General features: G+C 33.8%; 1 protein-coding gene and 1 non-coding gene across 2 annotated transcripts; both read right to left on the reverse strand.

The window, feature by feature from the left end:
• Window positions 1-106: 106 nt before the first annotated feature.
• On the reverse strand, window positions 107-179 carry TRNAE-CUC (transfer RNA glutamic acid (anticodon CUC)). Its single transcript has one exon. It is a non-coding gene; the product is annotated as a tRNA-Glu (tRNA).
• A 1120-nt stretch (window positions 180-1299) lies between these two features.
• On the reverse strand, window positions 1300-5010 carry LOC132178709 (bZIP transcription factor 23-like). Its single transcript, XM_059591225.1, has 4 exons — window positions 2791-5010; window positions 1945-2016; window positions 1825-1854; window positions 1300-1624 (listed from the first exon to the last, which is right to left on the reverse strand). Exons 1-4 carry the CDS (start codon window positions 3931-3933, stop codon window positions 1550-1552), a joined length of 1320 nt encoding a protein of 439 aa, XP_059447208.1. The 5' UTR covers window positions 3934-5010; the 3' UTR covers window positions 1300-1549.
• Between the last annotated feature and the right edge of the window lie 9327 nt (window positions 5011-14337).

A 14337-nucleotide genomic window follows, 5' to 3' on the forward strand; every position in this document is an offset into this window, starting at 1 on the left:
GTTGTCCTTTTGGGGGTCTTTTTTCTGGTCTGAGGCATCTTGTGCGAAACACCACTTAGGCAAAGACGACTCCGCTTTTTTATAACGGAAAATGGTTGTACAAAAGTTCCGTTGCCGGGACTTGAACCCGGGTCTCTCGGGTGAGAGCCGAGTATCCTGACCAACTAGACTACAACGGATTTTTGTTATCTATACCTTTTGGTATTTTAAAACTTATATCTGTTGATAATTTACCGACAGAATTGCAAATGTGGTAATAGTTTTCTTTTTTTAGTAATCATATACCACACTTAGGCAAAGACCTTTCCTTTTTTTTATTTTTTTTTCTTTTCTTTTTAAAATAAGTTGACATGAAAAAAAGTCACTTGAAATGATAATAATTTCATCTATAGTTTTAAATTTCACTAGAATTTATGAATGTAACTAGCAAATGTCTTAATTGTTCTTCAATCATACGAAGAAGAAGATGAAGTTGAAGATGTTGCTGAATTGGAGATGGAAGCAAACCACGTCTTTGTGTTTTGGCTTAAACATTTGTTAATATCGATTTGATTGGCTTAAAAATGGAGTTGAATCTAGGTCTTTAATTTTTATTTTTATTTATTTTATTTTATTTTATTTTTTAAAATTTGAGATGTTTAGTTGAGACTTGAGCAAGATCCCAAACCCCAACTATTTCAAACCCTTTTAGGGAAGATCCATTCTCTAGGTTAGATTTCTCTTTGTCCTCTAAATTTTAGCATTAATAGTTCGGGACTGAGATTCAATGCAATGAGAATGTCCATTGCATATGTGAGAGCCTACTCACTCGCCACTTATTTAGTTAAGTGCTCAGACAGCTCAAGTCCTACATACTCGGGCTAAACAGGTAGTATTTAAATAAGTGGAGTCCACACAACTTCCAGTAGTCAGTTGGCAACACATTGTTTATGCAAAGAAAATAGATCCCCCTAATTGCAATCTATCTACTCCCATATTTTTCTGGAACTTCTGCCCCAAAATTTGAAAAATTATGCACATAACAAAAGGCATGGATACAACTGTTTTTGAGCTGCTTATCTTGTTCCACATTTCTACCGAATATTAACATGTAGATTCTAGTATATCATCCATCAGAACTGCAAAACAATGAGGCAAAGTGAGGAAAGAAATGCTGAAGATAATTCCACAAGTTCCTGGAAAAACATAAAGTCATCATTCAAGCACCCCAACATCCAGAAATTTGTAGAACTGAAAAAGGGAATAAAAAAGTGCCCCATTTTGATCAAATGAGTTGCAAACAGATGGTGAAAATGAAAGTAATGGAGGTTTCCCTCCCCCAAAAAAGAAGTTTGCAAATAGATACCACACAAGTATACAAACACAAAAGTTTTTATCTTTGTAATTTACAACTCAAACACTATCTGCTCCTATACATACAGCTACAAACTCTTTGTAGTATAAGACCAGAATCAGATCATGGATACACATTCCAATCTCATACAACACCATCACCTACATCTGTGTCCTCAAGCACTAGTTATTATATCCACAGTCCGATTTATCGTCTCTACCAAGGGCCCGTCAGCGTTCTTCTCAAGCATTGTCTTTTACTTCCCCACTGCCGATTCATTTTCTCTAAAATCTGCCAAAACAAACAGATGGAGTTGTTCAGCCTCCAAATCTACTGGTAAAATTAACTAATAAGTGTTCAGTACTTGTTCATGATTCACAATGAGAACCCTTGTTTTTTAAAGGAACAAAATGAAATCTTGCTTCACTTGTTAAGTTAATGAGCGTGCATGAAAATTTAAGGTAATGAGACATATCAAAGGGGACATCCACCTCTTTTTTCTCCATTTCCATAATTTCTTCCTGCAGCAACCAAAACAAGGTTAAAGAGAATCTTCACCACCAAAATTACCAAAAAAATGACCAAGATTTTGAATTGAATTAAAAGCATACCTGTTTTCTCTGTAATTCTTGGTTCGTTTCTTTAAGTTTTGCAACTTCTGCTTCCAGTTCCAAGGTATAGGCCTGCAAGAAACCCAAAAGAGAAAAGCAACATCAATTATCAATTATTCTTCTAATAAACTAAATCGCAATATAATAAACAAGCAGAGGTAAAACATCTTACATTCAACAAATGCCTGAAATCACTATGATTTTGCTTTTCAGACATTCAACAAATGCCTGAGATAACCAGACATTATCCAAGTTCGCAATAACAGGATTCACCAAACATTTATGAAGTAACATCTTCCCTTGTTTTTTCCTATCTCATTTTCATCAATTCATATACAAATCTTTCTTAAGGGAAATAAATTGCTAATTAACCAATTTAAGCACCAGGTTGTTTCATCAACAGAAGCAGGTATATACAAACTACAGTTTCATTGCTGTTATTAACTACAGCCGCATATATTCTCAATTGTATTATTGAAACCACCATAGATAAGAGAATTATAAATTAAAAATAAATTTGACTTCCTAAAGGATGTGCTGGTTCTGGTTATTCCAACTCAAATCTAGCAGCTGAGAGGATTCCCTTTAGTTCTTATAAGTTTAAGCCGGTGAGTAGGCTCATCCAAATTTTACAAGAGGGGGAAAATTGTGAGAATATGGGGAACATCATGATAGTATGCACTTGAATGGCTGAAGTTGAATCTACTATGCGGATGTTAATGCACAAACTACCATTAACCAAACATTGAGCTACAACTCTAACTAAAAACCCAAAACATGATAACAGAAGCAAATCACTAGGGATGGTATTTAACTGCTACATAGTGGAAAAGACAATATGCTTACCTGCTTACGAGCCCGTGATCTTGCAGCTGACTCTCTATTCTTTATCATTCTCCTTTGCCTTCTCTCTACTACTTTCTCCAAAACCCCACCGCACTTCCTTCCCCGGCTAAATGCGTATGGAACTGGTGACAAAGATGATGTATCTACACTACTCCTTGCAATCACATCAGATGATATATGACTTGCAGGAGATCCAGCCACACTAGTGACACTGACACCCCCAGGACCAACACCAACCATGCCAATTCCTCCTCCCTGTAACCCGCTGCCCTGAACTGAAGTCGTATTCACAGAAGGCTCTGCAACTCCAACCATTGCACCCCTCCTTTGCGGGCTAGGAAGCTGACCATTGTTTACTAGATGCATGGGACAGGCAAAAGCCACAGTTGCAGGCTTGGGGAAGAGCGGCTGTTGCTGTTGATGTTGCTGCTGCTGTGGCTGCCGCCAAATTTGTTGCTGGGAAGATCTAACTCCACCTACATTATTGTTCAGAGATAAACTAGAAGGCTGAGTAGGAACTGAATTATTGTTCTCCATTATCCGATTAACCAAGACCCCATTACTTTGAACTGGCTGTTGAAACCCAAAAGCTAAACTGGTGTTATTATTTGGTTGTGGTAGTTCACCATAGAATACAGTATTATTTGGCCTTCCAGTTGGTTGAGTATCTTCTCTCACCACTCCTGCTCTCACCAAAAACTCTTCCAAAGTCATCTCTCCCAAAGTTTGTTGCCTCTGCGGCAAATTTGATTCCCTAGTGCCGCTCCCATCTTGAGCAGCACCACTACCTTCCTTGAACAAGTCTCTCCAAACTTCATCAACAGTTTTCTGACTAAGTGTCCGTGGCAATGTCAAAGATCCTTGCCTCTGCAAATTTCCACCGGGTACATTTCCTTCTCCCCCACCAGCTGAAGATGTCAAGGCTTGAATCTCCTCAGCAGTCCATATATTTTTCAAAAGTTCATCCATGTTCATGGATCCAAAATCCTTTCCAAGCCCACCCATGGTGTTCTGAAACTCATCAAAGGTCAAGGAGTATACAGAAGACTGCCGGGCCAGCGTCGAATTTCCCTGTGGCTTCCTATTACCGCCATCCCCAGGTGGTGCATCACTGAAGTTCTTAAAGTTCATGTAAGACCCCATATTTTGAAAGCTTGCAGCAGTGACAACAGATTGGCTCAAGCAAACTGCCTTATATATATAGCATCCACTCGGAGCAGATCAAGTATACTTTTCAGTTTGCGTTGTGTTGGTTTCTTCAGATTCAGATCCGGAGTTCACCAAGTCAAGAAAATGATGGGTCAGTGAAGCAAAAAATTCACACTCAGATCTATTTATGGACTAACTGAGTGAAACCAAATTGGAAAACCCATAAACATCAAACTGCAAACATAATAATCCATATGAGCAAACAAACTAAATACTGAAATTACAGCTTGAAATAATTGGAACCATGGGGAGCAAAAAACTCACATAAAAATCCGATATTTAAAAGTTTAAATACAAGTACAACAACCCCAACTTTCAAGACTTAAGATAAACCATTAAAAATCCCATGTTAAAAAATAAGCTCAATTATAGCTTCACATGATTGAAACCCTGCAAAAACCAAACTTTCGACTTAAGATACCAATGCAAGAATCTGAAGTAGTGCAAAGTAGAAGCAACTAGAAGCAAACAAACTGTCCTATACACCCATGACCCATCAATCCAACAGGTGCAGATCAGTTAAGAAAACCAAAGCACTTTTGTCCCGTTTATTCTTCAGCTTCATTCAGATCCAAGATTCACCAACATATATGTTCACAAAATTACAAACAGCTTTTAGATTTCCAACTACTAAGACTATAGTCTATATTAATCTCATAACTAAAATCCATAGTATTAATCAAAACCAAGACTTGAAGTTATCAACCAAAGCCAACCCAATTCTTCCCATATTATAATCAACATGATAAACCTCAAAAACCATACCTTTTTTTAAAAAATAAATTAAAAAAGCACTACCCCATTTCTGCTACTTCTGTTCACTACCAATTATAGTATAAAAAAAAAAATATGATTTTTTTCTCCTAAACTTGGTGTACAAAACATCCAAGCTCCTCCCATATAGAGTGGAGCATCCAATCCTCAATATCATCAAATTCTTCATTAATCACAAAAAAAAAAAGTCCACAAAAAGGAAAATAACCAAAAAATAGGCTTGAAATATTGTCAGAAAAGACAAAAATGAAAATAAAAACTAAAATAACTCAAATAACCACTAAAAAACACAGAGAACGTGTGCGCGACAGAGAGAGAAAGAAATAAAGAGAGAAAGAGAAAGACTTTTGTTTTTACCTTTTTTTTTTCTTTCTTTTCTTCTTCTGTTTTTGTTGAGAGAGAGAGATCAGAGAGAGAGAGAGTCTCAGCAGCTTTGCGTTTGTGTGTGGAAGCGACAAGTGTCTTGTGCCGCCTGGACACGAGTCCTTATTTAAGGAGGCTTTGGAGGCCGAGAATTGAGGGCTTTTGATTTTCTTTGTTTTTTTAACCTCTTTATAATATTGAAGAGCCATCCAGAAACTTCAACGTGTACCAATGGTGGAAGGTTTGAAACAGTGATGTGACAGGTAGCCAATGGGGTGGAGACGGGTGGGAAGATCGGGACCGTTGAGTGGAGCTTTCCGACAAGGGATTTGATGGAGATCGTTGGTTTTTTGTTGGTCAGGAACAGTGGCTGGGTTTTGTAGTTTATGTGGGCTTCTATCTTGTGCGGCTGGGTGTAGGAACACCATGAAAATAAGCCGTTCGTGGATCAATTTCAACCACTCTTTTTGAATTAATCTATTAATATTTTTCACTTAAAATGTGATAAAGTCAATAAAATTGATGTGGCATCTGTTGGCTTTGTTTGGTAAAGCTTTATCCTTTTTTTTATTTTTTCTAAGATATTAATAAGAATTGATTAGTGTGATATAAAGGTGAGAGTTATTTTGAATGCTTTTGTGAGAGAAAAATAAAGAAATTTGTTTGTTAATGTGAAGAAAATAGTTTGACTTGAGTGAAAAAAATAAAAAAAAAAAAAAAAAAACTTGTTGCCATATTGATACAACAAAATATTAATCATTCAGACTGATTTAGAATAAATTTCTGTCAAATTAAAAAATGATTACAATTTATATAATACCTTGAAATTTGTATAAGGTCTTGATCCACACCGTGACATATATGATCCACATAATTTAAAGATAACGAATTTAGGTGATTAATTTATTATATTTTTCTTAAATTTGATTTTCTTAATTGCACATTGTGGATAAAAACTATGCTTTAACTTTTAATTGATAGGGCACAATGCCACTTATGGAAAGAAATATTAGTTGTTCATTATAAGAGCTTGTTTAAAATTGTGTTAAAATTGTGTTAGGGAGTTTAAAAATTATTTTTATTACATAAAAAATCATGCCAAACAAAAGTTAGTACATTTGATATTAAAAAAAAAAAAAAAAAGTACTTCTGTGATATATATATATATATATTTGGTTCTAAAAAATGCCTAAAAAACCTTTAAAATATATATATTTTTTTTAATACAATCTCAAATAAGCTTTAAGCTACATTAATTGCACTCGTAAATAAAAGTATGATTTGACTTTTAATTGATAAGTAATGTTATAAATCACATTTATTCAATCACTATTTATCATGTTGTGGCATTGTCAATTACAGCACATTAAAAGCACATTGTAGAGGTTTCTAAGGGATAGTTCAATCGGTTGTTGACCACACTTCATAAAGCGGATATTACTAGTTCGAATCTCCCTCTCCTTATATGGACATGTCAAAAAAAAAAAAAAAAAAACATATTACAGCACATTAAAAGCAGGAAGCTTACAATGCGTAAAATTAATTGTAGTAGGTTTAGTAATAGGGTTGCATAATTTCTTTAAAAAAATATAGTACATCTATATTTTGATAATGAATAGATTGTACTTTCTTTCTTTTTTCATATGTAGATTAGGATTAGATTGTAAATCACTCTATTATTGGTATTTAATTTGTCAAATAAATCCCGATTTAATATCTTTTTAGTGGACCGACCAAGAAAAGAGCAATTTTTATAAATTTTGATCACAATTGCTTTAAAAAAAAAAAAATAGGTTGATTATAAATAGTGAATTTAATTATTTAATTAATATTTTAATACTTTTCTTCAATAATTGAGGTTCAATACATATAACCGGACCCTCAAAAAAAAAAAAAAAACATATAACCGTAGGGATGCTCAAACGATTATAACTGGCAGTTATTGGCTATAACCATAACCGCAACCGCCTTGGGCGGTTATTGATTTTTAATAACTGCAACCGCCTAGGCGGTTAGCGCTTATTTTATAATCGACAATTAGCGATTTTTCAATCCAATAACAGACAGTTTTATAATCGCTTTTTTTATATAGGCTTTTAGATTTTTTAAGTGTTTTGGGCCTTAAATTTGCCTATTTTTTGAGCTTATTTTATGAAATTTGTCTATTTCATGAGCTTATTTTAAGGGTTTATGGCTCAAATGTTCCAAAAAAGATGAAAAACAAAAAATGCTGTTTTTTGCACCCGCCAATGTTTTGAATAAGGTTTAGCCCAAAACATCACATACTACATTATATATTTCACATACAGTCATAAATAGCCCAAATCCATTAATCCAAATACAAATGAAAAAATTAATATATTTTATTAATATAAAATATTTAATATATATATTTATACTATTATGTATAAATGAAGGCGGTTAGCGGTTATAATCGCTTTGCCCTACCCCTAAAATTGCTAACCACAACCGCCCTAAGTGATTAACGATTTTTAATAACTACTTACCAAAGCGGTTAATAGTTAGCGATTATAAGCAGTTAACGTGGTGGTTATAAACGCACCATTTGAGCATCCCTACGTATAGGTAAACTATGAATTCAGTGTTTGAACTTACAATTTATATTATAATATTATGATATAATACTAAATTACAAATTATCTTAAAAACTTAAAAAAATAATAATTTAATCATTTAGTTAGCGCTTTAACAACATCTAAATTATAATAGCTTTTGTATTATAATTAATTTTTCTGTATTGAAAATGCATCTTCAAAATAATAATAATAAAAATCCATAACAATGGATCATGCACTCTACTCCCACTCTCCTACCTAACAAAGAAAAAAAAAAAGAGGAAGGACGTGGGATGATGTGTGTGAGGTACATGGGGGGACAACCACCCCCGACGGCTCTTATCGATGTCAGATTTATGTGTGTAAAATACACGTGGAAATGGGCAAATGAGGATAAGCAGTCGTATCGTGCTGGCAGGGAGTAGTGGGGTAGCAGGCACTGCGTGGCGTCCAATGAGTCGACTCATAAAGAAAAAATAATGGTGGGTCCGCACTCACCACTCCCATTTCTACGCAACCAACTCTGCTGGCGTAACGACTACGTTCTCCAAATACCTTCTTTTTTTTTTTTTTAATTTTATTATTATTATTTTTTTATTTATTTATGAGAAAACCATAACAAGAAAAACAGAAAATCAATTACAACAAGATTTTCCACTACCAACAAGATACTTTCATCAATTACAAGTTTTATTATTATTATTATTTGAGAGAAAGAGAAGGGAGTAGTAAGGGTGGCTAGATTAGCTATTTACTGTCTACTGACCACCACCAAACTGTGACTGATCGACAATTGATTTTTGATAGTTGATAAGCGAAATAAAAACATTGTTTCGACGTTGATTCGGTTTGATAGGTGGTAGAATTTTTTTTTCGTCAGTTAACCGACTTATTGATTTTTCAAGTCAAATTTAAATTTTATTAGATTTGCTTATTGTTTTATCCAACTGATTTGTGGTTGTTCTTTTAGTATGTGTTCCATGAATTTATTTGTTCTTTTCATTTATAAAACATATATGTTTTACTAATTATGTAGTCACGATTTTAAAATGTAATTAAACCATGATTCAACTTTTAAATTTTGCGTCCCTAAGAGGTAGCTCAATTGACTGTGAACTACGCTTCATGAAGCGAAGGTCACTAGTTTGAATCTACTTTCTCCTTCCTTTGTGTGAACATATCAAAAAAAAAAAAAAAACTTTTAAATTTTGCATTTAAAAGCGGAGATTTAAAAAAATTATTGCTCTTAAATTTGAAATACTTTATATAATTTAGTTCAAAAATGTATTATGCGAATATTCTTAGGCTGAAACTATAAGGAAGGTAGGCAACCTTCATCAATATCTGAACCCACTGCAAAAAAATCTGCCCAGAGGAAGAGAGAACCAATGAATGAGTGGAGGGAGGAGGTCAGAAGCATAGCAGAGCTTTGTACAAGAATTATATGGGTCTATAATGGAATCTATGTGGATCACAATCACACCAATCTAACAAAAACAACTCTACAAAGCCCTTATAATATGCCTTGAATGATTTAGAACATAATTAAAAAAAAAAAAAAAAAAAAAAAAACAGAGAGTACATGAAGCATACACTTTATAATATAGATATGGTAATGGGATATGCCAGGGGGAATGGATTGCAGAAGAACAGTACTATATATAACATGAAATTGTACCTTCAAGATTTTTGACAGCTTGTTTCACATTGGTTTTAGCCGCTATGTTCAGTTTCTTCTCAACTCCTATAAAGTTTGTTTATAGAGAAAATCACAAATATGTCATGTTTGAGAAAGTAGGTTTGGTCATTTTTAAAGTTTGTTTGGAATTACGTTTGAGAAATTGAGCTTTTAAGTAAAAAAAATATATATATATATATATATTTGGCAAAAAAAGACTTCATTTTTAAACTTTTGTAGCGTTTTGGTTATTTTTAGGCATTTTGAACTCTTAAAACCGCTTTTAATTTTTTTTACCAAACGGGTACTTTTTATTCAAACGGACTTTTTGAATATTAAACACACTTTTAAGCTCTTTAAACGCATACCCAAACATGCACTGCCCTTAAAGCTTGTTTGTGATTGTGTTTCAGAAATAGAACTTTTAAGTAAAAAAAAAACGTTTTTTTTGCAAAAACTTCATTTTTAAGCTTGCCAAAAATGCGTTTTTTGCTATTTTTAGGCTTTTCGAACACTTAAAAACGCTTTCAATTTCTTCTACAAAACATGTGCTTTTTTTTTTATTCAAAATGACTTTTTGAGTGTTAAACGCAATTTTAGGCCGCTCAAACGCACACCCAAACAGGTCCTTAGAGTAAAAAAGTAAAAAAAGTGCTTTTAAATTTTTTTAACAACACAATCAAACACAATTTCAAACAAACTAAAAACATAAATAGAAAGAGACATAGATTTTGCTTGGTTGCCTTTTGCAACTCCTCTTCCATCAACTTTTTTTCCCACACCCACCCCAGCTTCGAAGGCTTTTTTAAATGTCTTGAGATCTTGTAACAACAATTATTGAGATCTTGCAATAACCATTGTCTCTTGAGATTTTAGGACATTTTTAGGTTAATTATTATTATTATTTAAATGAGCACAAAATGGTTAAATTAAGCCTAAAAATTTTAAAAATCGGGTACCCAGTTCGGATAACCGGGTAACAAGGTTATTATATAACCGGTTAATAGAGTACCCAGTTCTGGTTGCCGGTTTTGGCCAATAACCGGGAACTAGGACCGGGTTTTCACCCCTATATATTAGCATAAAGAAATCCAAAAAAACATTCCTAGAAGAGAAAGAATATAAATATCACCTAAACCGTGCTCACAATAAGCTCAATAGCGTTGGGTTCAAATTTTCCAATAATATGACATATACCCAATGGGTATATCCATCTCACCTTTGTCTTCTTTTCTTTCGTCTCATAAAATTCGTTGAAATCATTGACGCAGTTTACCTAAGATTAAAAGAGAAAGAATGTTAGTGACTTCCAGAAAACAATTAACAAATTTATATAATGTCGACAACAAAATTCCAAATCACCAGATCTGGGGAAGCTTGAGGACAAAAGACTTGTAATCTGGCCATGAGTTAAGAGCTCAAGACACAATAGTTACAATTATTGTAGTTAATGTATAAGTCAAATAGACATGTAACATTCATACTATTTCTCTATAAATAGAGTTGTTACGAACCCAAGTTCGCAACGGGATAAATTAGGTTCTAAGGGAACCTAAACGTTAGATTCTAAGAGAACCTAGACCTTTCAAACACAAGGTTTGTGATTATTTTTCTGCTTACTTTATTTATAAAGTATTCTTTAAATAGACAAATTATTACAATATTTCTATGGCTGATTCATGAGCTCTTATTGGAATATAAATTAGGAATGAGTTATACTAACAACACAGTTTACCCTTTCAATGTCAAAGTCAGAAATTTGGGTGTTTGCCAACGCATCCCAGTAACGTTCACCACTGCCGCCGGCTTGTAGGACTAGAAAGACAGAGTGTTGAGAAATGACTTGGGTTTTAAAACGCTTTCTAGGCGGTCGTTCTGGGGGTGGGTCGATATCAATGGTCGCACTATTAGTCACAAAAGCCCCAAATTTTCTACATCTACTGGCCCGACAACTCTAATCTTTAACAGAAATTGCAAATCTTCTTCAATTTCCTTCAGCTCACCTTCTACAATTGGACCCCGAAGCTTTAGATGTTTGCATCGTGGCCGAATTTGTGTTGGTTTGGCAACAAACGGCGGTGCTACCATAGGTCCAAACAGTACTGGTTTGGTCAAGGACAGTGGTTGGTTGTTTTGGTGTGGGGTTTGGAGATTTGGCGGTGGTTGTGTTGACGGGTTGGTCATAAACACCTCAAGGGACGTTGGGGTACGACATAATGAGATTTATGGGGATGAATTTGTGCTGGGTGGTTTAGTGGTGAAGGTGTCGAATGGGCTGGTGTTATTGGATGTGATAAGTGTGGGTATGTTTGTGGCTTTGATGGTAGTGGAGATAGAGAAGCAATTAGCTTGTCTATCTTGAAGAGAAGACCAGCAAATAACTCTCGAATCTCACTGTTCATTGTAGAATTCTTTTGATCAAAATTGGAAGATGGTGAAGGCATTGTTAGCTCTCATAGCAAGTTGTTACGAACTTAAATTCGCAACGGAATAAATTAGTTTCTAAGGGAAACTAGACCTTAAATTCTAAGAGAATCTAGACCTTTCAAACACAAGGTTTGTGATTAATTTTATGCTTACTTTATTCATAACACAGTTACCTTTAAATAGACAAACTATTACAATATTTATAGGGCTGAGTCATGAACTCTTATTGGAATATAAATTAGGGTTGAGTCATCAAGACACTTATATGGAATAAAATAAAGACAATATCATAACCCTAATACAACTAGGGTTAGCCGACTTATACTAACATAATATAAACCTAATACATAAAATTAATATGTCTAGCCTAATATGAAAAGACCTGTAACATCTATAAATGAAGTTTTGTATAAAAATCAAATAATCAAGTGAAAAGAAAATATGTAACCAAGAAAAGACTTTGAAGTATAGACGTAGGCAGAACGACATAAAATCTTTGTGTTTCATTTTTTTTTTCCTCTATTTAGATTAATTATTAGTTCTAATACAGAACAAAACAGAGGATTCTCAAAATTAAAAAGTATTAAGAAAATATACAATACCTCAACTCCAATATTATCGTAAGAGTTTAAAGATCACCGGAAAATTTATGATCACCGGAAAAGACGTCCAAGGTCTGAGAAACTCCCTCCCGAATTTCACTTCAATTAATATATTTAAAAAATCATATTATTTAAATCTACCTTTATGGAAAGCCTTATGGCTAATTTTTAATGTCTTTTCACTTTTAATAATAATAATAACTCTTGTATCTTGAGATCTTGTAACAACCATTGTCTCTTAAGATCTTAAAACCATTGCCTCTTGAGATCTTATAATAATAATAATATTTTTATTTTTTTCAGTTGATGAAGACGAAAACCAAAACCATTACTTGAACCTGCATATATATCGTAGTCTTTCTTCTTGCCGGTCCAATGCATCCCACCATGATCATTGGACTTCGATACGCTCCAAATTGATTGCATTCTCATTGTTGTATGACAATTTTTTTTGGATGAATAAGTGATTGTATTACCAAACAAACCAATCAACAAAGTATCACCAATTACAAGCCTCTCCAATAGGCTGAAACACGACCTCACAGAGGCCTATACAATAAGTTCATCGATTCTTAATTCTTCCAATAAGGAAAGACTTGATAAAACATCTTTACCAAATTATGTATCACTTGATTGTCTCATGCCAACGTTTGATAATGAAAGACGTAAACACTTTAACTCAATCAAACATCAAATCTAGTTTTGGTAAAAAATTAATCCCAGTACCTCGAATATCAAGTATGTCAAGACATATGCGTGTTTCTATGTTAGTTGAGAGATCCATCAAACAGATGCAAGAATTCAAATAAAGCGCTTTGAGGTATGTCAAGCAAGATATCGATGATGGTAATGATGTAATTCTAGTGTCATGTAAGTCTAGAACTCGTAAATTTTGCATGAGTTCAAAGAATGACACATGAATTACTTCCAAAGAACGATTTCTCTGTAAGAACAATGTTAAAAGACTATTGCAAGATGGCTTTTCCGGTAAAGTGCACAATTTATTATCCATCGGGGAGATTCCATTTGCCTCCTGCCATTTCACCTCATTGGCGGCCTCTCCCAGCTCTTCACTGGGTTTCACCAAAATTTTAAAACGATTACTTTTTTTGGATATTTTACAGACCATTCTCCACACTACTTTGTTCATCCTTACATGATTCATCTTTCCACTCCTCTCTAGAAAGGACAACATGTTAAGGTTATGCAATATACCCCCCATTTTCTCGCGTGCAACTCTAAACTCATTTGCATCATGAATAAAATCTTCAGCTTTCTATCATTCCAACAAATAATCTATATATATTCTAAAATCTTTGGGATATAATGCACCGTACAGAAAACAAAACTTTCTAAGAACTCAATCAAGTTATCTATACCTTGGACTTTGGTATTGACATTAGGCCATCATTACAGTCTCCTTAGTCCCTCACGCTACAAGTCATAGTTATCTTTCTTTCTTCTTAAAGTTCTAGATACCTTTTCTATAAAGAGCGGCAAGCAGTAACACTCGCTAACAACTTTTCGGGCTATTGATTCAATACCTGAAAGATTTACATTTCGACATAGTTTTTCCAAGAACATATTATATGCATCATTTTCAGACAACCGTTCCACTTGAACTTCCTCATCTATCGCCATACCATCACAAATGTGAAAATATCTCATTGCCAATACCACCTTACTATATTTTTGGTTGTCATTGATTCCTATCTTACCTAGATCAAAAACTTCCCAAATTTCATCCAAAAGAAGTAGATGCTTTTTGCATTCCAAATCTGTAGTTATTCGCTGAGCAATTTCATTAGGTTCAACGATATCTTTCATATTCATTTTGGGTTGTTTCATAACTGCACGTTGCAACTTTTTTATGCTCCAATCCTTTGATATATATATATATTAAATTCTCATGCAATTG

Source organism: Corylus avellana, chromosome ca4, assembly GCF_901000735.1.
Source record: "Corylus avellana chromosome ca4, CavTom2PMs-1.0".
NCBI classification, from domain to species: domain Eukaryota; kingdom Viridiplantae; phylum Streptophyta; class Magnoliopsida; order Fagales; family Betulaceae; genus Corylus; species Corylus avellana.